The following is a 21,450-nucleotide window of genomic DNA, read 5'->3' as shown; positions in this document are numbered from 1 at the left end:
ATTGCGCATCCCTAATTGCCCAGAGGGCAGTTAAGAGGCAACCACATTGCTGTGGGTTTGGAGTCACATGTAGGCCAGACCAGGTCAGGATGGCATGCTTCCTTCCCTAAAGGACATTAGTGAACCAGGTGGTTTCTCCCCCAACAATCAACAATGGATTCATGGTCATCGTTAGACTCCTAATCTCAGATTTTAATTGAATTCAAATTCCACCACTTGCCCTGCTGGGATTCGAACCTGGGTCCCCAGAACATTACCTGGATCTCTAGATTAACAGTCCAGCAATAGTACTACTAGGCCAATTTACAAAGACTGGGGCACCCTGGCAAGGCTGGGGAGGCATGAAGGATGTGAGACTTTGCACATTTTTTTTAACATGACAAAAGCAAGCTTCTGGATTAGGGAGCAAGAGGGGCCAGCGCTCTTAAGGGTCAGAAAAACGCAATAGCACTAAATCAGCATTCCTGTAGATGGGGGTCCATCTCCCCAAAATTCTTTACCGCAGAGGGCTTTTGAGGCTGGATCGTTAATTATATTAAAGACCGAGATAGACAGACTTCTAATCAGTGAGGTAATTGAGGGTTCTGGGGAAGAAGTGGGAGTTGAGGATTCTCAGATCAACCACTGAAATGTGGAGCAGACTAGACAGGCTGAGTAGCCTACTTCTGCTCATCAGATGTGTCCATCAGATTTTCTGTGTCCCTCCGATTCCAGTCATCATCCATGTCCCATCGCTCCACTGTTGCCGGCTGTGTCACCAGCTGCCTGGGCCCTGAGCTCTCAAAATCCCCCCTTCACTAAACCTCTCCACATCACCCCCTCTCTCTCTCTCTCAATCCCTCCTTCACCTAACCCTCTCCATACATCCCCCTCTGTCTCTCTCTCAATCCCCCCTTCACCTAACCCTCTCCACATCCCCCTCTGTCTCTCTCTCAATCTCCCCTTCACTAAACCTCTCCACATCCACCTCTGTCTCTCTCTCTCTCTCTCCCTCTCTCTCTCAATTTCCCCTTCACTAAACCTCTCCACATCCCACCCCATCTCTCTCTCTCCCTCTCTGTCCTTTAAGAGTCTCCTTAAGATCTGACCTCTTTGACCGAGCCTCCGATCTAACTCAGAGTTAGATTCTGTCTGATAGTCCTGCGAAGGATTTTGGCACTAAGTCGTTTCCATGGTTCTCCTGTATGTATTTAAGGGGAAATGGGCAAAGGGAGGCTAGGGGCTTTGTGCATCATTGCAATGCTGTTAGGCACACCCATTGGTTCTTGCGCTAAATGCCATCCCTATATTGGGACAAGTTGAGGGAGCACTTGATGTGGTGTCCATTGGGGCAAGGTAACCAGCCACACATTTTACCAACACCCCAGCCACCTCCATTGTCACCATGAAGTCCCTGCGCGTGCTGACTCAGGGGAGTTACAAGTGTTCTGAGGAAGGGTCACCGGACCCGAAACGTTAACTCTTGTTTTCTCCTTCACAGATGCTGCCAGACCTGCTGAGCTTTTCCAGCAACTTTGATTTTGTTCCTGAGTTACAAGCCAGTTTACTCACATGTGCCTTTTTTCCATAATACGGGAAGTACATTAGGTCCAAGGTCCCATTGGAAGGGAAATACTGGAGTTCGTGAACTTTGTTGTTGTCTTTGGTCTAAACAAGGAAAAGGCATTTCAATAACTCGTTTCCACTGGCCGAATCCAATTCAGAATTCACACATAGTTGGGTTGCAAGAGCTCATCAAACAGGGTTCATAAATTTGTGGCGGAGAGAGAGCGATTGAAAGGAAGTGTGAGAGAGAGAAAGAGTGAAAAGGAGTGAGAAAATTTGGTATGCTTGCCTTTATTGGTCAGTGCATTGAGTGTAGGAGTTGGGAGGGTCATGTTGCGGCTGTACAGGACATTGGATGGGACACTTTTGGAATATTGCGTTCAATTCTGGTCTCCCTGCTATAGGAAGGATGTTGTGAAACTTGAAAGGGTTCAGAAAAGATTTACAAGGATGTTGCTAGGGTTGGAGGGTTTAAGCTACAGGGAGAGGCTGAATAGGCTGGGGCTATTTTCCCTGGAGTGTCGGAGGCTGGGGAGTGACCTTATGGAGGTTTATAAAATCATGAGGGGCATGGATAAGGTGAATAGCCAAGGTCTTATCCCCATGGTAGGGGAAGTCCAAAACTAGAGGGGCATAGGTTTAAGGTGAGAGAGGAAAGATTTAAAAGGGACTTAAAGGGGCAACTTTTTCACATAGAGGATAGTGCTTGTAGGGAACGAGCTGCCAGAGGAAGTGGTGGAGGTTGTTACAATTACAACATTTAAAAGGCATCTGGATGGGTTTATGAATAGGAAGGGTTTAGAGGGATATGGGCCAAATGCTGGCAAATGGGACTAGATTAATTTAGGAATCTGGTCGGCATGGATGAGTTGGACTGAAGGGTCTGTTTCCGTGCTGTACATCTCAATGACTGTAAGTGTAAGAGGAAGTGAGAGAAAGAGAACGAAAGAGAGAGTATGAGTGTGAAGAGAAGTGAGAGAGAAAAAAAGTGAAAGTGAGTGTGAGAGAGAGAATGAAAGAGTGTGGAGGAGAGCGAAAGAAAGTGAAAAACCAGTGAGAGTAAGTGAAAGGGAGTGAGTGAATGAGAAAGTGAGTGAGAGAGAAAGACGAAGGGACAGAAAAAGAGAGATGGACAGAGAGAGAGACGGTGACAAGGAGTGAATGAGCAGATGAAGGGAGAGAGCATTATGAATTATTGATTTTATTTTTTGGATTGAATTATTGATGTGGGGAGAACTCCCCAGCTTTTCTCCGAAATAGTGGCCGTGGGATATTTAATATCCGGCTGACACTGAGGGACCCTCTCTATCACCTGCCTGGAACCTTGCTCCACTGTCATCGGCAGTTCAGTCAAGTTGTGGAATGCTGGTGGTTTTGATGCACTATATTTGACCCAATCACCACCAACTTTCACGTTCAAGAAATAATATCAAATCCTCTTCAATCCCCATCACCATCCAAGATCTCGGTGCTCCTCCGATTCCAGCCTCTTGGCCATTATCCCTTTCCCATCACTCCATCGTTGGCAGCCGTGCCTTCACCTAGAATTCCCCTCCCTAAACCCATCCGTCTCTCTCTCTCTCTCTCTCTCTCCCCCCCCCCCCCCCACCCCTCCCCTGTTCAGAGATACTGCTTACAATCGACCTCTTTGACTGAGATTTTGGTCACCTAATATGCCAAACACCCCACCCCCACTTTCTTGTTTCTGCAAAGCGCCCTGGGTAGGCCTTACTAAAGTTAGGGCTCTATCTAAATACAAGTTGTTGTTTTGGAAAGTTCTGAACCATCAAAGCACCCCTGAAAAGACCCGAGGCTCTCTGGCTGGTCCATGTTACCCCTTGGATGAAGGTCTGCTCTTTATCCCCAAGGTGCAACAGTGGATTAGGCCAACTCTGTACCTCTTTGACACCAGGGACAGCTACAGGAGCAACAGCAAGACCCTAGGGAGTTAAAGCGAGGAAGGTTAGCATTGGAAGAGCAGGCAGCACTGGCGGAATTGGCTAGACTCTACGGAATAATCTAGAAGCCAACACCGAGCTCTTCCCCACCCCTCGTTCATAGACTTAACAAAAGGGTAGATGCTCAGACCCCAATGATCTGCAGGTCAAGGGTCAGCTGCTCAGGGAGGGATATACTGCACAGGGAGGGAGGATTCAGTGACTCATCATCGTAGCAAGACAGCTTTCTGTGAGCTAGTGTCTTCCACTAATGTCCAGGCACCTTACCCACTCGTTTTTCTCATTTTTTGCCTACGATGATCCAATAGAATGGACGGCAGAGGGGATGAAATGAAAGAGAGAGATGGTTAAGATCCGTTCAGCTTAGAAGCTGCTGCCTGGAGTAACGGCCAATGTGTCAGGTGCCCAGGACTCTACCAGCCAGTCACTGACCTTTCCTTCACAGGACACGTACGGTGTCTTCCCTTCGCCAGGTAGGAACCCGATAATCTGAAAAGAACAATAAAAGAACATGGGAAATCTTGTGCACTTCCATAGCGACCTTCTCGGGACGTTCACAGTCGGGGGAGCACTTTTGCAAGTGTGGCCATTGTTGCAGTGCGGGAAGCACAGCGCCAATTTGCAGACAGCAAGTGCACGGGGATCATCAACAGATATTCCATTTTATCGATGGTTGAGGAATAAATGTTGGAACCCAAGGCAGCAGGGAGAGCTCAATCTTGCCCTTTCTTGAGTGGTGGTCATGGGATCGCTTGTGAGGACAAAAGGGATAAAACATCTTAGTCCAGGCACCGAAACAACACAGTGCTCCCTCGGCGCTGGCCCTCCGACAGTGCGGCGCTCCCTTGGTGCTGACCCTCCAACATGTGGATCGAGGGCTGTGGGACTAATTGGTTGCTATTTCAAAGTGCAGACAGAGGTATAATGGGCTGAATGGTCTAATGTCATGCTGATGTATTTTATGCCAAAACATAAAGTGATGGAAAATTCTGTGTGTAATGTGATTTGCTTTAAATTAAGTGGTATGTGCTACTTAATGGCACAGTTGCTGAGCAATGTTTTTTTTTCCTTTATTCATTAATGGGATGCCTGGCCAGGCAGCATTTATTGCCCATTCCTAATTCCCCAGCGGGCAGTTAAGAATCAACCACATTGCTGTGGGTCTGGAGTCACATGTAGGCCAGACCAGGTGAGGATGGCAGTTTCCTTCCCTAAAGGACATTGGTGAACCAGATGGGTTTTTCCTAACAATTGACAATGGATTCACAGTCATTGATAGATTGTTAATTCCAGATATTTTATTGAATTCAAATTCCACCATCTGCTGTGGCGGGATTGAAACCCAGGTCCCCAGAATGTTATCTGGGTCTCTGGATTAACAGTCCAGCGATAATACCACTAGGCCGTTGCCTCCCCTATGGGGCAAGTGGGGAGAAGAACCTGAATGTTTGTGTGAAGGTGACAGAGTTTATTGAGAGAGTCAAGATTAGCAAAGCATCTTGGCTTCACAAGGAGGTACTGAGCTCATGGTATTCTGAACCTTTGTAAAGTCCAGTCTAGGCACCATCTAGGGCAATGCGCCGAGTTCCATTCATCTCTGCCTGGGAGGGACTTTGGGGCTGCAAGGTGGGATTCACCCGAACAGTTCTTGGCTCGAGGGAATTTTAGTTCCAAGGTGAGGTTGGAGAAAGTCGGCGTTGTTCTCGTTGGAGTGAAGGTGGTGAACAGGAGGTTTGACTGAACAGGTATAAAATGGCAATGATTATTAAGAAAGAAAAACTGTCCCCATTCAGTGATCCTGCAAGACTTAGGGGAGACAGATTGAAGGTTTTGGGACAAGAGTGATGGTGGTGGTGGTGGAGGGGTTTTATATGAGCTGGGTATTCTTTATTATATGAGCAAGAAATTATAGAGAGTTGCAAATAGAGCCCAGTCCATCACGCAAACCAGCCTTCCTTCCATTGGGCAGCACAGTGGCTAGCACTGCTGTCTCACGACGCCAAAGACTTGGGTTCATTCCACCCTCAAGCAACTGACTACATGGAGTTTGCATGTTCTCCCTGTGTCTGTGCGGGTTTCTGTCGGGTGCTCTGGGTTCCTCCCATAGTCCAAACATGTACAGGCTGGGTGGACTAGCCATGGAAAATGCAGGGTCACAGGGATAGATAGGGTGTTGCTCTGTCAGTGTGGATTTGATAGGCCGATTGGCCTGCTTCCACACTAGGGATTCTATGACTCTGTCTATGCTTTGGGAAGGCAGACAACACAATCAAAGACTCCTCCCACCCCGGTTATAATCTCTTCCACCGTCTTCCATCAGGCAGAAGCCACAAGAGTTTGAAAACATGTTTGAAAACAGATTCAAGAACAGCTTCTTCCCTGCTGTTATCAGACTTATGAATGGACCTCCCATATTCGAGTTGATCTTTCTCTGTACCTTGTTTGTAACAGTACGTTCTGCATTCTGTTCTATTACCCTGATGTACTTATGTAAGCTATGGTTTGTCTGGTTAGCACGCAAAACAACACTTTTCACTGTATCTTGGTACACATGACAATGGGGAGGCAATGGCCTAGTGGTATTATTGCTGGACTGTTAATCCAGGGACCCAGTTTCGAATCCTGCCATGGTAGATGGTGGAATTTGAATTCAACAAAAATATCTGGAATTAAGGATCTAATGATGACCGTGAATCCATTGTCGATTGTCGGAAAAACCCATCTGGTACACTAATGTCCTCTAGGGAAGGAAACTGCCATCCTTACCTGGTCTGGCTGACATGTGATTCTAGACCCACAGCAATGGTTGACTCTCAACTGCCCTCTGGGCAATTAGGGATGGGCAATAAATGCTGTGTGGCCAGTGATGCCCTTATCCCATGAATGAATAAAGAAAATAAATAAATTAAATTTTCTTTACATAGCGAGTGGTAATGACCTGGGGTGGGGCGGGGGCAGAGGGAATGGTTGAAAAGTGATCTCCATAGGAAATTGGATTGGATGGGGTGTTAGTGTTGAAGGAAAATGGAAGGGGCTATGGGATCAAGTTGCAGGGGGGCGTAAGAAATTGACTGGATGGCTCCACGGAGAGCCAACATGGACTAGACTAATCGATTGGCTTCCTGCTGTGCTATAGATGGTTCAATTCCATCACACAAGGCTGGTGGGAGTAGTCTCGGAGAATCCCTACAGTGTGGAAGCAGGCCATTCGGCCCATTGAGTCCACATTGACCTCCGAAAAGCACCCCAACCCCCACCCTAGCCCATCCCATGCCTTAACCTGCACATCCCTGGGCACTATGGGACAATTTAGCATGGCCAATCCACCCTAACCTGCACATCCCTGGACACTATTGGACAATTTAACACAGCCAATCCACCCTAACCTGCACATCTTTGGACTGTGGGAAGAAACCGGAGCACCTGGAGGGAACCCACGCAGACACAGGGAAAACGTGCAAACTCCACACATTGGGTGGAATCGAACACAAATCCCTGGCGCTGTGAGGCAGCAGTGCTAACCACTGAGCCACCGTCTCACTAACTCACCTTGTTCATCTTGACGAGGATGCAGGGTTTCCCTTCACTGTATCCATATGTCTTGTCCTCTAGCCCCGAGCACTGGCCCAGCATGGTCCGGTTGAATTGGCAGGACCGCTTTGGGGTATTCCGAACATCCCCGCTGTCCTCTTGCAGGTAGTATGTCCCTGGCTTGCACTGGACGTTGTTTGAAACCTGGACACTGTCATTATAGGCTGGAGGAGCAGAGAAAGGTTCACCATCAGATGTCCGACCGCTGGAATACGACCCCTTTCCAAACGTTGGAATGCTGTGTAAGAAGGTTATTAAAGGGGGCGCTGAGCTATACTTCGGGGTAAATCCTCTTCCTTGTGTGGGGGCTGACCTGACGAAGGAGCAGCACTATGGAAGCTTGTGATTTCAAGTAAACCAGTTGAACTATAACCTGATGTCGTGTGCCCTCTGACTTTATCTTTAAGACAATGTAATGGGTATTATCACTAGATTATTAGTCCAGAAACTCAGCTAATATTCTGGGGACCCCAGGTTCAAATCCTGCCCGGGTGTTGGTGGTGAAGTTCTTTTTTAAATCTGGAATCCAAAATCTACTGGCTACCATTAATGATTGTCAGGAAAAGCCCATCTGGTTCACTGATGTCCTTTGGGGAAGGAAACTGCCATCCTCACCCGGTCTGGCCTACATGTGACTCCAGACCCACAGCCAATGTGGTTGGCTTTCAACAGCCTTCAGAAATTTCGCAGCAAGCCGCCCAGTTCAAGGGCAGCCAAGGATGGACAATAAATGCTGACCACATCTCACGAGTGAAAAATAAAGTCCTTCCGTCCACATCACCTTTCTCTCCAGTCGGGTCAGAAGCTTGCCTCGTATTAGAGAGGGGGATTGCTGATGATGAATCTACTGAAGGCAGAAAGTGTGGGCCGAATGGCCTCCACTTGTGCTGTAACAGTTCTAGGATTTTGCTATAGGCTTGGCAGTGAAAAGGGTCAGAGAGTGAAGAGGGGTAAAGTCAGTGAGGGTTGCTCCACAAGGTCTACTCACAGTCCAGGTACGCGTTGAGGGCTTGGACGTGTGCCTGCCATGTGCTTTCCTGTGTTATGTTGAACGTAACAAGTAGGCTGTCTGTCCTTGGGCGGATCATCAGACCTAGGAGAGGAAACCCCATTGGTGATACGCTTGCCAGAAACTGTCAACCCCATAACTAGTACTGTTCCAGATGGACATCTCTTACCATAATGTGACCATAAGAAACAGGACCCTGCTCCATCATTTAGAATCAGAGTCCCTACAGTGCAGAAGCAGGCCATTCAGCCCATCAAGTCCCTACTGACCTTCTGAAGAAGATCCCATCCAGACCCACCTCCCTATCCCTGTAACCCTGCATTCCCTGTGGCTAATCCACCTAGCCTGCATATCCCTGGATGCTACAGGGCAATTTCCCATGGCCAATCCACCCTAACCTGCATGTCCCTGGGCACTATGGGACAATTTAACACGGCCAATCCACCGTAACCCGCACATCCCTGGGCACTGCGGGACAATTTAGCACGGCCAATCCACCCTAACCCGCACATCCCTTGGGCAATGCGGGACAATTTAGCATGGCCAATCCACCCTAACCCACACATCCCTGGGCAATGCGGGACAATTTAGCACGGCCGATCCACCCTAACCCGCACATCCCTGGACAATGCGGGACAATTTAGCACGGCCGATCCACCCTAACCTGCACATCTTTGGACTGTGGCAGGAAACTGGAGCACCCGGAGGAAACCCACGCAGACATGGGGAGAATGTGTAAACTCCAAACAAACAGTCGCCTGAGGGTGGAATTGAATGCAGGTCCCTGGGGCTGTGGGACAGCAGTGCTAACCACTGAGCCACCGTGCCACCCCATGACCCAGTAAGATCACAACTGACCCAACACTTCTCATGTCCACTTTCAAGCCCTTTTCCCTATAACCCTCTATTCCCCCCTCCTGATCAAGAGCCTCTCTATGTCAGCCTTGAAATATAAGACACGGACACAGGCCAATCAGCCCCACTGCTCCGTACCGGCCTGCGTTTACACTCCAAACGAGCTTCCTCTCACCTCATTGACAGAACCTTTTGTTAAATATTGAAGAAGAGGCCGTCGTTTGGATTGTAAAAATAATCAAGGAACGTGAGAATAATGCAGGAAACTGAGTTCGAGGTAGACAAGTCAGCCACGATCTAGTCAAATGTCAGAATAGGTCTGAGGGACTAAATGTGTCAATGTCCTGTGACCCTGACGATCAGCAACCTTGTAAGGAAGTGGTAAGTGTCCAGGTCGTTTATACCAACCTCATGGGTAGGTAGAGGCAGTGATCAAAAGGACTAATGGAATGTTGGCCTTTCCCAGAATGGAGCCGGAATACAAAGGAGTGAAGATGACAATTGTTTGATCTCTGTCGCTGGGGTAACAGGTTCAGTTCTGAGAACCCCCCGCCACTCCCCACGAACCTTGGAGGAGGGGGTGGCAGGGTAGAGCGTGGATTGGCCAGAACGATCTGGGGGCAGACATGAAGGGCATAAAATAGGATCAATACTGTTTTCTCTAACGGCGGGAGACGGGGCTTAGGAATGGGTGGGGAAATCTGAGTCTGATCTTTCGATGGGGGTGAGTGGAATCTGGAATGCTGTCCCATCCCAATCACGTAACTCAGACTTAACGTCACAAGCTACTATTATGTAACAAACCTCTACCTGCTGAACAAACTCCACTTGTATGATGGGTAAGGGATAATGGGGGATACACTCAATGGATTCACAGAGCTGTCAGAATCTAATTCAAGGGCAAAGCAGGTTCTAATTGCCTCCATGTGTTCCCAATCTTGTTGAAAATGGCAGAAATATGTTTGAGCCATTATTCTTTTCTTTATTCATTCGTGGGATGTGGGCATCATTTATTGCCTGCCCCTAGTTGCCCCTTGAGAAGGCGGTGGTGAGCTGTTTTCTTAAACTGCTGCAGTCCGCGTGCTGTAGGGAGACCCTTAGGGAGGGAATTCCAGGATTTTGACCCAACGACACTGAAGGTGATATATTCCCAAGTCAGGATGATGAGTGGTTCAGAGGAGAGCGTGCAGGGGGTGGTGTTCCCATGTGTCTGCTGCCCTTGTCCTTCTGGATGGAAATGATCGTGGGTTTGGAAGGTGCTGTCTGAGGATGTTCGGTGAGGCTATGGCATCAACGCACGCACGCATACAGACACGCCTTACCTGGGTTTGTGATCCGATCTTGGTACTTTGGTGTGTATTCATTAACGGTCTGGAGCATCACCCACATGGTCAGGCTGAAGAGACCAGTTAGGAAAGTGTAAAAGACTACGTAAAACATCAGAATCAGTGCTGCAAGAGATCAGAACATTGTAGGGCATCAGTGTGTTAGCACAGGACACAGTCGCAGCTCGTACAGTCCCCCCTCCCCCATTCAGGTTTAGATGCAATTAGCCCATTCTCCACCCTCCTACCCCCAATAAGGGTGCAGGGGTTAGGTTATGCCCTCGTTGCTAGGTCTCGCCGACATACAGTGTCCTATGATCGGCATGCCCTGTGCATTGGGTGAGTGTCCCTTTGCATTAAACCCAAGGTGGGGTGGGGTCATGGTTAGCTCAGTTGCCTGGAAGGCTGGTTTGCCATGCAGAGTGATCCAACAGTGTGGGTTCAGTTCCTGCACCAGCTGAGGTTACCATGAAGGGCTCTCCTTCTCAACCTCTCCAGAGGTGTGGTGACCCTCAGGTTAAACCACCACCAGTCATCTCTCTGTAACGAGAGAGTGGCCGTCTGGGACTATGGTGACTTTACTAGAGAGTGCTACATGTCAGGATCAGGCCATTAGGCCCAAATGCTCCATGCTCCACACAAGTTTCCTTGCACCTTCCTCAACCCATTGACATGATCCCTTGATAACGTGCTCCAGAGTGTGTTCCACCAGGTTCCCCCTAAATGCAGCACAGTCTTTGTCACACAAAGGGGAGTGGAAAGCTGGAATCCTTCCTCCACACAAGCACCCCCTCCATCCCAAAGATAAACCTGCCAAAGCTGAGGGCTCAATTGGATACCTCAGAACTGACGGTGAGAGGATTTTTCATGGGAATTAAAGGTTAGGCATATGAAGGCTAAGCAGGGGGAACCAGCTTGAGGGGATGAATGGCCTCCTGCTGTTCCTGTGTAACAAACAAGAGAGGCTGAATAGCCTCCTGTTCCTGTAAAAAACATTTTTGCAACTGTTAAGTACAGTTTTACAAATACCATTGGTTTGCTCTAACGTAGGATATTAACTAAAGCATATTTACAGTTGCCTATTTGTACCTTCATGTGATTCATTAAACAGACCCTCAAATCCCTTTCCGCAGTCGTTCACCATTTAAATATTATTCAACTCTTCTATTATTCCTGCCAAAATGCATAACCGCACTTTTTCCCAGATATATTTCACCTGCCAAGTTTTCCCCCAGTCACTGAACCTGTCTATGTCCCTCTGTAGAGTCTGTGTGTCATCCTCACCATTTGCTTCTTACCTATTTTTGTGACATTTGCAAAGTTGACAACAATACGTCAGGGAGACCAAGCAGAGGCTCAGAGACTGCTTTGTGGAGCACCTACGCTCGGTTTGTGACAAACGACAACACTTCCCCGTCGCGAACCACTTCAACTCCCCCTCCCACTCCTTGGATGACATGTCCATCCTGGGCCACAACGATGCCACCCAGAAACTGGAGGAGCAGCACCTCATATTCTGCCTGGGGACCCTGCAGCCCAATGGTATCAATGTGGACTTTACAAGCCTCAAAATCTCCCCACCCCTGACCTCATCTCAAGACCACCACCCCTCTCATCCCTGCCTCCTTGACCTGTCTGTCTTTTCTCCCACGTATCTACTCCTCCCACCTCACTGACCAATGCCCACCCCACTTCCTACCTACATTCACCTCACCTCTACTAGCCTCATTCCCGCCTCCTTGACCTGTCCGTCTTCCCTCCCAACTACTTGCCCCGCCCTCATCACTGACCAATCCCCATCCCAACTCCCTACCTACACTCACTTGTACCGCCTCCTTGACCTGTCCGTCTTCTCTCCACCTATCTGTTCCACTATCCACCTTCTATCATCGCCTCCCCCCCTCTCTATTTATTTCAGAGCCCCCTTCCCCTCCCCCATTTCTGAAGGAGCGTCCAGACCCGAAACGTCAGCTTTCCTGCTCCTCTGATGCTGCTTGGCCTGCTGTGTTCATCCAGCTCCATACCTTGTTATCTCAGATTCCAGCATCGGCAGTTCCTACTATCTCTGATTCACTTTCCTCATCCAAGTCATGGACATAATGTAAATAAGTGTGATCCCCTGCATTGATCCCTTGTTATAGGCTGCTATCCTGAAAATGCCTCCTTTAATTCCAACTCAACATTTTTGAGTTAGCCAATCCCCTATCCATGCGAATATGTTACCGCCAACAACATGGGATGTTATCTTATTGGGTAGCTTTATGTGTGGTACCTTATCGAACACGTTTTGGGAATCCAAATATGTTTCATTTACCAGGTTTCCTTATCTATCCTGCTGGTGACCTCTGCAAAGAATTCTAATAAATTTGTCAAACATGATTTCCCCTTCATGGAACCATGCTTACTCTGCTTATTCATACCGTGTATTTCTGAACTGCTGCCACTACATCCTTTATAATGGACTCTAACCTTACCCCAGTGACATGTTAAGCCAATTAGTTACTTGGTCTATAGTTACCTGATGTTTGTCTCTCTTTTGAATAAATGGGTTACGTTGGCAAGTTTCCAATTCTCTGGAATCTGAGGATTGTTGGAAGATTTTTTTGAATTATAGAATCCCTACAGTGTGGAAACAGGCCCTTCGGCCCAACAAGTCCACACTGAGCCTAAGAGCATCCCACTCAGACCCATCCTCCTATAACCCACCTAATCAATACAGCCCTGAACTCTACAGGCAATTTAGCATGGCCAATCCACCCTAGCCCGCACATCTTTAGACTGTGGGAGGAAACCCGCGCAGACATGGGGAGAATGTGCAAACTCCACACAGACAGCTGCCCGAGGCTGGAATCAAACCCGGGTCCCTGGCACTGTGAGGCAGCAGTGCTAACCACTGAGCCACCATGCGGCCAGTGCATTTCTACTGGTGTATCCAGTGGCATAGGATGGGGAGGCAATCGCCTGGTGGTATTATTGCTAAACTATTAATCCAGAGACCCAAGTAATGTTCTAGGGGGCTGAGTTTGAATCCTGCCACGGCAGATGGTGGGATTTGAATTCAATAATAATCTGGATGACCATTAATCCATTGTCAATTGTCAGAAAACCCATTTAGTTCACTAATATGCTTTAGGGAAGGTAACTGCCTACATGTGACTCCGGGCCCACAGCAATGTGGTTGACTCTCAACTGTCCTCTGAAATGGTCTAGCAAGCCACTCATTTCAAAGGAAGCTGGAGACAGACAGTAAATGTTGGCCAACCAGCAAAGCCCATGTCCCACAAGTGAATAAAAAAAAGATGTAACCCATCAGGCCCAGGAGACTTGTTGGTTTTTGAGCTCATTAGATTCCCTAGCGCTTTTTCCTTAAATGACAGTTACTATATTTATTTTCTCTCCCTCTCCCATCCATGGTCTCCTTGATTATTTTGTATTCTTGAAGTGTTAATAGTGTCTTCTACAGTAAAGACTTTATTCAAATCCTCTGCCATTTCCTGGTTCCCCATTATTATATCCCAGTCTCATTCTCTAAGGGGCCTGTGTTCATTTGGCCTTTCTGTTCCTATTTATATATTTAAAACAGCTCTTACTGTCTGATTTTATGTTACTCGCTAGTTTGACCTCAAAGTTTATTTTCTCCTTTTTTTTTTTCAATTGGCATCTTTTAAAATGTTCCCATTATCTGGTTACCATTAATATTTGCCACACTGAAAGAAAAGTGTGCAAAATATTATAATGTTTTCCTTAATTCCCTGGTTAACCCTGGTTGGTCTATCCCTCTCCTCAAAGGCCTCCTTCCTCACTAGGATGTATCTTCGTTGTGAATCATGTAGTCGTGAGGTTTGTTTTCAAGGCACTCCTGTAGCAGCCTAATTATGAATGGCTGAACCTGGATCCTCATTAACTTTTAAATGAAAACTAACTCCATTTTATTTATTGAAGGTGGGTGAGTCTCAGGTTTTGACTGGCATACATGGGCCATCCAAATAAAAGCAAAGTACTGCAGATGCTGGGAATCTGAAACAAAACTCAGCAGATCTGGCAGCATCTGTGGAGAGAGAGAGAGAGAGTTAACCCTTCAAGTCCTATAGGACCAGAGGGCACAGTCTCAGAATAAAGGAGTGCCAATTAAAACTGGGATGAGGAGGAATTTCCCGTGAGGGTTAAGAGTCTTTGGAACCCCTTGCCACAGAGAGCTATGGGGGTAGATACCTTGTGTATATTTAAGGCTGAGACAGATTCTTGCTTAGTTGAGGAATCGAGGGTTGTGGGGAAAGGGCAGGAAAGTGGGCATGAGGAATGTCGGAACAAGAACAGAAGTTGCTGGAAAAGCTCAGCAGGTCCGGCAGCATCTGTGAAGGAGAAAACAGAGTTAACGTTTCGGGTCCGGTGACCCTTCCTCAGGACATGAGGAATGTCGGATCGGCCATGATCCTGTTGAATGGTAGTGCAGGCTCGAGGGACTGAATGGCCCACTCCTGTTCCTGTCTCTTATGACACTTCTTCAGAACCCTTCATCTCAGTTCTGTAGAAGAGTCACTGCACTCATGACAGTAACTGTGTTTCTCTCTCCAAAGACACTGCCAGACCTGCTGAGTTTCTCCAGCAATTTCTGGTCTTTTTATATATGGATCACTCGATATGCATGGGTCATCCAATCAGCTGTCAGAGAAGGCGGGGCGCTATGAGGATGTTGATGAACAGAGGATGGGATATACGAAAAGGTTGAAGACAGAAGGCTCAATGATGGAACATATTACCATTCCAAGTTGGAACTCGGTGGTGAAGACTGAGGAGAGCAGTGGTTTCCTGGGGCTGAATGGCCACCACAAGTGGCTCCATGTTTTTTTTTTCATATTCCATGCAACGGACCCCAGTATCCCAGCAGGGTTTGTGGTAGCACACTAGGCAAGAGTTTACGCACAGTACATTATTAGGACACAATTGTACCTTTGGCCATCTTCAGCACAACACCACTAGCACTGTGGGAGTAACTCTCTCAGAGAAAAGCTGTGTGTGTCAACATAACAGGCCCCTGTTACACATTACACTCAGTAGTCAGTGAGCAGCAATCGGCGCTGACATTCCCACTAAATTAGCTCGTTAGCTCTGTTGTCTGGATGCCTGAATGTGCTGTTCCAATGCTGGTTCATTGCCCATGCTACTGAGAAAACTGTTATCACCCAAACCTACCTTGTTCCCAATAGTGATAGCATTGACACAGCCATGGTTAGTACCTTTCAGACAAGAAAGGAGGGGAAGAGAGAGAGAGGGAGCACGACAGAGAGATGCACTCAGAATGGGGTATGGAGCATCACGCCGGTGGAGGGTCAGGGCTGAGGGAACGCCGCACTGTCAGAGGGTCAGCGCTGAGGGAGCGCCGCACTGTTGGAGGGTCAGGGCTGAGGGAGCGCCGCACTGTCGGAGGGTCAGCGCTGAGGGAGCGCCGCACTGTCGGAGGGTCAGGGCTGAGGGAGCGGCGCACTGTCGGAGGGTCAGCGCTGAGGGAGCGCCGCACTGTTGGAGGGTCAGCGCTGAAGTAATGTGTTGTTGCAGAGATTGTAATCAGGTCATTAATTTGAATGAAGCATTGGTTTTTACCCACATGGGGTGATCCTGCTTGCCTTCCTGGAGGACGTTTAAACACACAGTGGGAAGGACATGTTCGACTGGTTAGGCTCCAATGATAACCTCTCTCCTGTGATTAATGTAATCCCCTGCTTTGATTAAGTGCCTACTTCAAGCAATTGGCTTCTTTGGTAAAATGTGATGCTGTTACAATTCCCATTCACACCTGCCACAGTTGTCTACCCTGTACTCATGACCGACCCTATAGAGGTTGCACTGGTGTTTAGGTGCAAGTTCCAATCTGAAAAGCAGCAATAGCAGGAGGAGGCCTTTCTCTCCCTATAGCCTGTTGCACCATTCAATACAGTCAGGACTGATTGGGAACCTCAACTCCATCTTTACACAACTCCCTCAGTTCCTGCACAGTTAAAAACCTTTCGATCTCAGGCTTGAACATGCTCAATGGCAAGGCAAACTCAGCCCTCTCGAGTAGAGAATTCCAAAGATCACTTGATGAATATAATGCTACATTAATGCAGAACAGGAGGCAAGGACCTAGTGGAACTGTTAATCCAGAGACTCAGGTAACGTTCCAGGAGCCTGGGTTCAAGTCCCACCATTGCAGAATTTAAAGGTCTAACGATGACCATGTCAATTGTTGGGGGAGAAGAACCCATCTGGTTCACTAATGTCCTTTAGGGAAGGAAACTGCCATACTTACCTGGTCTGGCCTACATGTGACTCCAGACCCACAGCAATGTGGTTGACTCCTAACTGCCCTCTGGGCAATTAGGGATGGGCAATAAATGCTGGCCTGGCTATTGACACCCTCATGCTGTCAATGAATAAAAAAAGGAGGCTATTCAGCCCAGTTTGTCTGTGCTGGCTCTTTGAAAGATCTATCCAATTTATCTCATGCTCCACTGTCCTGCAAATGGATTTCTCTTCAAGAATGGAATTTACTTTTAAAAAAAGGTGTGGGGTGATGCATTTTTGGAGGATGAACAAGCCAAGGGAGTACACATTGAATTGGGGACCCTCATATGTACAGAGGATCAGCAGGATCTTGCTGTGCATGTCTATAGATTGTCAAAGGCAGCAGAAAAAGGGATAAGGTGGCTCAGAAAGGCATAGAGGATACTTGTCTTTATGAATCAATACAGGGACGTTGTGGTGGAGCTGTGTACAACGTTAGTTAGACCACAGCTGGAGTACTGTGTGCGGTTCTGGTCCCCACAAGGATGTGAATGTACTGAAGGGGGGTACAGAAGAGATTCACCAGGATGTTCCCTGGGCTGGAGCGAATCCACGATGAAGAGAGACTGGGATTGTTTTCCCTAGAGCAGGGAAGGGCTGAGGGGGTGGAATGGGGCATAATCTGAGTGAGGTGTACAAAGATCTCAGGGGCAAAAACAGGATGGATAGGGAGAAACCTTTCCCCTTTGTAGAGTAACCAGGCGATGGTAGAGTTTTAAGGTAAGGAGCAGGAGGTTTAGAGGGGATTAGAGGAATTTGTTTTTCACCTAGACAGTGGTAGGGGTCTGGAACTCATTGCTTGAAAGGGGCAGAGGAGGCAGGAACCCTCACAGCATTTGAAAAGTATTTAGGTGAGCACTTGAAATGCCATTGCATACAAAACTAGAGACCAAGTGCTGGAAAATAGGATTAGCATCGAGATGCTTAATAACCAGCTCAGACACAATGGACGGAAAGGTTTTCTTCTGTGCTGTTAAAAATTCTTTAAGATGCCACCTGAGCAGACTACAATAATTCCATCTGTCAAGAAAATTCTCTTCATCTCTCTGGCACGGTGGCTCAGTGGTTAGCACGGCTGCCTCACGGCACCAGGGACCAAGGTTCAATTCCCTCCTCAGGCAACTGTCTGTGTGGAGTTTGCACATTCTCCCTGTGTCTGTGTGGGTTTCCTCCAGGTGCTCCAGTTTCCTCCCATAATCTAAAGATGTGCAGGTCAGGGTGGATTGGCCGTGCTAAATTGTCCCATAGTGTCCAGGGATGTGTAGATTAGGTGGGTATAGGGGGATGTGTCCTGGTGGGTTGCTCAGAGGGTCCGTGTGGACTTGTTGGGCCAAACGGCCTGTTTCCACACTGCGGGGATTCTTTGATTCCACCCCGGGGGTCCTTTTGCCAATCTGTGTTCCCCCTGGTTACTGCTACTAGGAGGTTTCTCCTCGTTTACCCTACCAAACCCCGTTGTGATTTTAAATGCCTCGATTAAATCTCCCTCTTAACCTTCACTGCTTTGAAGAAAACAATCCCAGACTTCCTGGCCTCACCACATTCACTGAAGTCCTTCAGATATTATTGAATTGGAGAGGGTGCAGAAAAGATTTGCAAGGATATTACCAAGACTGAAGGGTTTGAGTTATAAGAAGAAGCTGGATCAACTGGGACTTCTTTCCCTGGAGCATAAGAGATTGAAACCTTATAGAGGTTTATAAAATCATGAAGAGCATGGATAGGGTGAATAGCCAAGGTCTTTTCCCCAGGGTAGGGGAATCCAAAACTAGAGGGGCATAGGTTTAAGGTGAGAGGGGAAAGATTTAAAAGGGACCCGAGGGGGCAACTTTTTCACACAGAGGGTGGTGCATGTATGGAATGAGCTGCCAGAAGAAGTGGTGGAGGCTGGTACAATTACAACATTTAAAAGGCATCTGGACGGGTTTAGGAATAGGAAGGGTTTAGACGGATATGGGCCAAATGTTGGCAAATGGGACTAGATTTATTTAGGATATCTGGGTTAGCATGGATGTGTTGGACTGAAGGGTCGGTTTCCATGCTATACAGCTGTATGACTCTGTGACGGTAAAATGCTACAACCACCTACAGGGTTTTGAGAAACAGCACAGGAATAGATCATGGGGGAAGGGTGTGAGGAATGGAGTGAAATACTGAGTGCTTACAGGATCACTCAGGTCATAATGCTACAGCTGCTGAGTCATGCATTAGCTTCAATAAATGTTATAATGAAGTGCTTTGTATCCCAGTACAGCTCTGAACCCAGATTAACATGCAGGTAATATTGCTGATTGGCCGGGCTACAACACCGTGATGCAAACAGCATGGGTTCAAGTCCTACACCGACAGAGGATTCTCCTTCTCAACTTCTCCCCTTGCCTCAGGCGTGGCGACCCTCAGGTTGAGACACCATCTGTTGTCTCTCTCTATTGGGAGACCAGTCATACAGCACAGAAACAGACCCTTCGGTCCAACCAGTCCGTGCTGGCCATAATCCCAAACTAAACTAGTCCCACCTTCCTGCTCCTGGTCCATATCCCCTCAAACCTTTTCTATTCATGCATTTATCCAAATGTCTTTTAAACGTTGTAACTGTACCCACATCCACCACTTTGTCAGTCATTTGGTGTGGTAGTCTCAGGTGACTTTACCTGTATTGTTTGAGGTTGGAATATTGAGCACTTAGAGCCCTGGGCTGGCAATGATTCAACACAGACTGGGTGACATCTAAGCCTGTGGATCCCATCTGTTTCAAATCCATCCTTTCCTGAAGGGACGAGAGTCACCCATGCAGACCAGATATCCTAAAATAATCCAGCAGCATTTGGCCCATTCATTTACCCATCCAGATGCGTTTTAAATGTTGTAATTGTACCAGCCTCCACCACCTCTAACCATACACACGCCACCCTCTGCGTGAAAAAGTTGCTCTTCAGGTCCCTTTCAAATCTTTCCCCTCTCACCTTAAACCTATGCCCTGTAGTTTTGGACTCCCCTACCCTTGGGGAAAAGACCTTGGCTATTCAACTTATCCATGCCCCTCATGATTTTATAAACCTCTATAACGTCACCCCGCAGCCTCCGACGCTCCAGGGAAAATAGCCCCAGCCTATCCAGCCTCTCCCTATAGCTCAAAGCCTCCAACCCTGGCAACATCCTTGTAAATCTTCTCTGAACCCTTTCAAGTTTAACAGTATCTTTCCTACAGCAGGGAGACCAGAACTGAACACATTATTCCAAATGTATTCAGAGTCTATTCAGCTCTTCCAGATCATTCAGTGAGATTATGGCTGACCTTCACCCAAATCCTCATTTCCCAAACCCATCTCAACCCAGCTCACAGGCAGTCAGCAAGTCCACATCAGTCAGATAAGGATCTGCATCGCCTAGGACTGGGATACATATCTATTTCCTTTTAGCCTCTGTGTGTAGGACGCAGAAGGGATTGAGGTCCGTGTGGGATTAAATCCCATCTGTCACGTGGAATCTATCAGACACTATCCCCAGCTCTAACGCTGGAACAGATTGCTCTCGTTTTGTATACTCTCCACGTGCTGGGTGTTGAGCCCAAGCAGTGAACCCACCTCTTTTACCCTTCCTCCCGATGAAGGGAATCCCCATCCACCATGTCTAACCCCTCCCCAGCCCCACAGTCTGAGGACACTCGGGTAGACCCCCCACCAAGCCCCAGATCAAACACCAATCAGTGCACACTGACCCAGTTGAGGGAGGGGACAGGTGACTGAGCTCAGGACATTTTGAGTAGCCATCCTTAACTGTTTCTGCAAGGAAGCAGTCCCAGAAACCTGGTTTAGCCCCCTTGAGATTCGAGTAGGGGACAGGGGGAGAACATGCAGCCCAATTTTTGAATCTGGTGTGAGCTATCTATACCTTATTGGCTCAAACCCTGTAATCTCATGTTTACATGAAGGATTATCTACCCCCAACCCCAGTATTAGAAGGTGCTTATGATATTCCAGTGGTGTCTACCTATACCCTATATTTGGAGAAGAGGGTCTAATCAACCCCTGTATCTGACATTTAAACCCACATCCAACGAGGGTATATCTAACCCCTTTAAGGGGCTTATTATATTCCACACACACCCATATTTGGAGAGGAGGGGATGATACCTTATATCTAATGTTTAATCCCACCCCCTACGAGGGTATATCGAGCCCCCTGTATTTGAAAGGGTTTTAACTGCGCCCTGAATTCTAGCGGTGTTTACCCCCTGTATTTTGAAGGGATTCTAGCCCAGTATCGGATGGGGTTTGGAGGGGGAGGGGGATGAAGCTGTCTGGCCCCTTATCCCCCTCCCCACTCGGTCAGGAGGGGGGATAGAGCCTCTATTTTCGTACTTAGCCACTGCACACTCACCCAGTCTAGAGAGTCGCGGGCCAGACCCCGGAAACATTAACCCTTCTGTTTCCCCCACACACACACTCTCTCTCTCTCTCTCTGTCTGTCTCTCCAAGCACACACCATACAGGTCTGAAACCACCACCTCACTTTCACTTTTGGAAAATCCAGTCAAGAGATACAGAACTTTAGAAATTGAAATTTGTCTCGGGATAATTGCCAAGTCTCCCACAGACCTGGACCTCAGGGGGTTGTACAGTCAAGGAGCAACAACAGAACAGAAACATTTTGCAAGGCACTTCACTCACTCACCCCAGCTGGAGCCAGTCCTGCCGAGAAACTCCCGGCTCCTTGGGTTCCATAAGAACTCTCTCCACTCGTGCATGCTCTGTCCACAGGATTTCTTCATCTTAGGGGCCATCTTCGCTACAGTTACAAGTGGTCGAGACAAATACAATTGGGGTGAAAGTCAAGAAGGATG

The 21,450-nt window shown here is 47.8% G+C and overlaps 1 protein-coding gene and 1 long non-coding RNA gene across 2 annotated transcripts in view; one reads left to right on the top strand and one right to left on the bottom strand.

The window, feature by feature from the left end:
• LOC125487816 overlaps positions 1 to 7,354 on the top strand; it is a 44,584-nt gene extending 37,230 nt beyond the window's left edge. The window contains exons 2-3 of the long non-coding RNA XR_007266113.1: positions 3,812 to 3,976; positions 7,258 to 7,354. This is a non-coding gene — a long non-coding RNA (uncharacterized LOC125487816). The remainder of the gene's footprint in view (positions 1 to 3,811; positions 3,977 to 7,257) is intronic.
• atp1b2b (ATPase Na+/K+ transporting subunit beta 2b) overlaps positions 1 to 21,450 on the bottom strand; it is a 22,231-nt gene extending 781 nt beyond the window's left edge. The window contains exons 1-7 of the mRNA XM_048620156.1: positions 21,282 to 21,450; positions 10,281 to 10,409; positions 8,083 to 8,187; positions 7,053 to 7,258; positions 3,936 to 3,992; positions 3,771 to 3,794; positions 1,552 to 1,647 (exon numbers count right to left, since the gene is read on the bottom strand). Of these exons, the coding sequence (XP_048476113.1) occupies positions 1,552 to 1,647; positions 3,771 to 3,794; positions 3,936 to 3,992; positions 7,053 to 7,258; positions 8,083 to 8,187; positions 10,281 to 10,409; positions 21,282 to 21,390 (726 nt within the window). The 5' untranslated portion in view covers positions 21,391 to 21,450. The remainder of the gene's footprint in view (positions 1 to 1,551; positions 1,648 to 3,770; positions 3,795 to 3,935; positions 3,993 to 7,052; positions 7,259 to 8,082; positions 8,188 to 10,280; positions 10,410 to 21,281) is intronic.

This window comes from Rhincodon typus, chromosome 45 (genome assembly GCF_021869965.1).
Source record: "Rhincodon typus isolate 14 chromosome 45, sRhiTyp1.1, whole genome shotgun sequence".
In the NCBI taxonomy this organism is placed as follows: Eukaryota; Metazoa; Chordata; class Chondrichthyes; order Orectolobiformes; family Rhincodontidae; genus Rhincodon; species Rhincodon typus.
The sequence above is the reverse complement of the archived record's forward strand: the minus strand, read 5'-3'. Positions and strand labels throughout refer to the sequence as shown.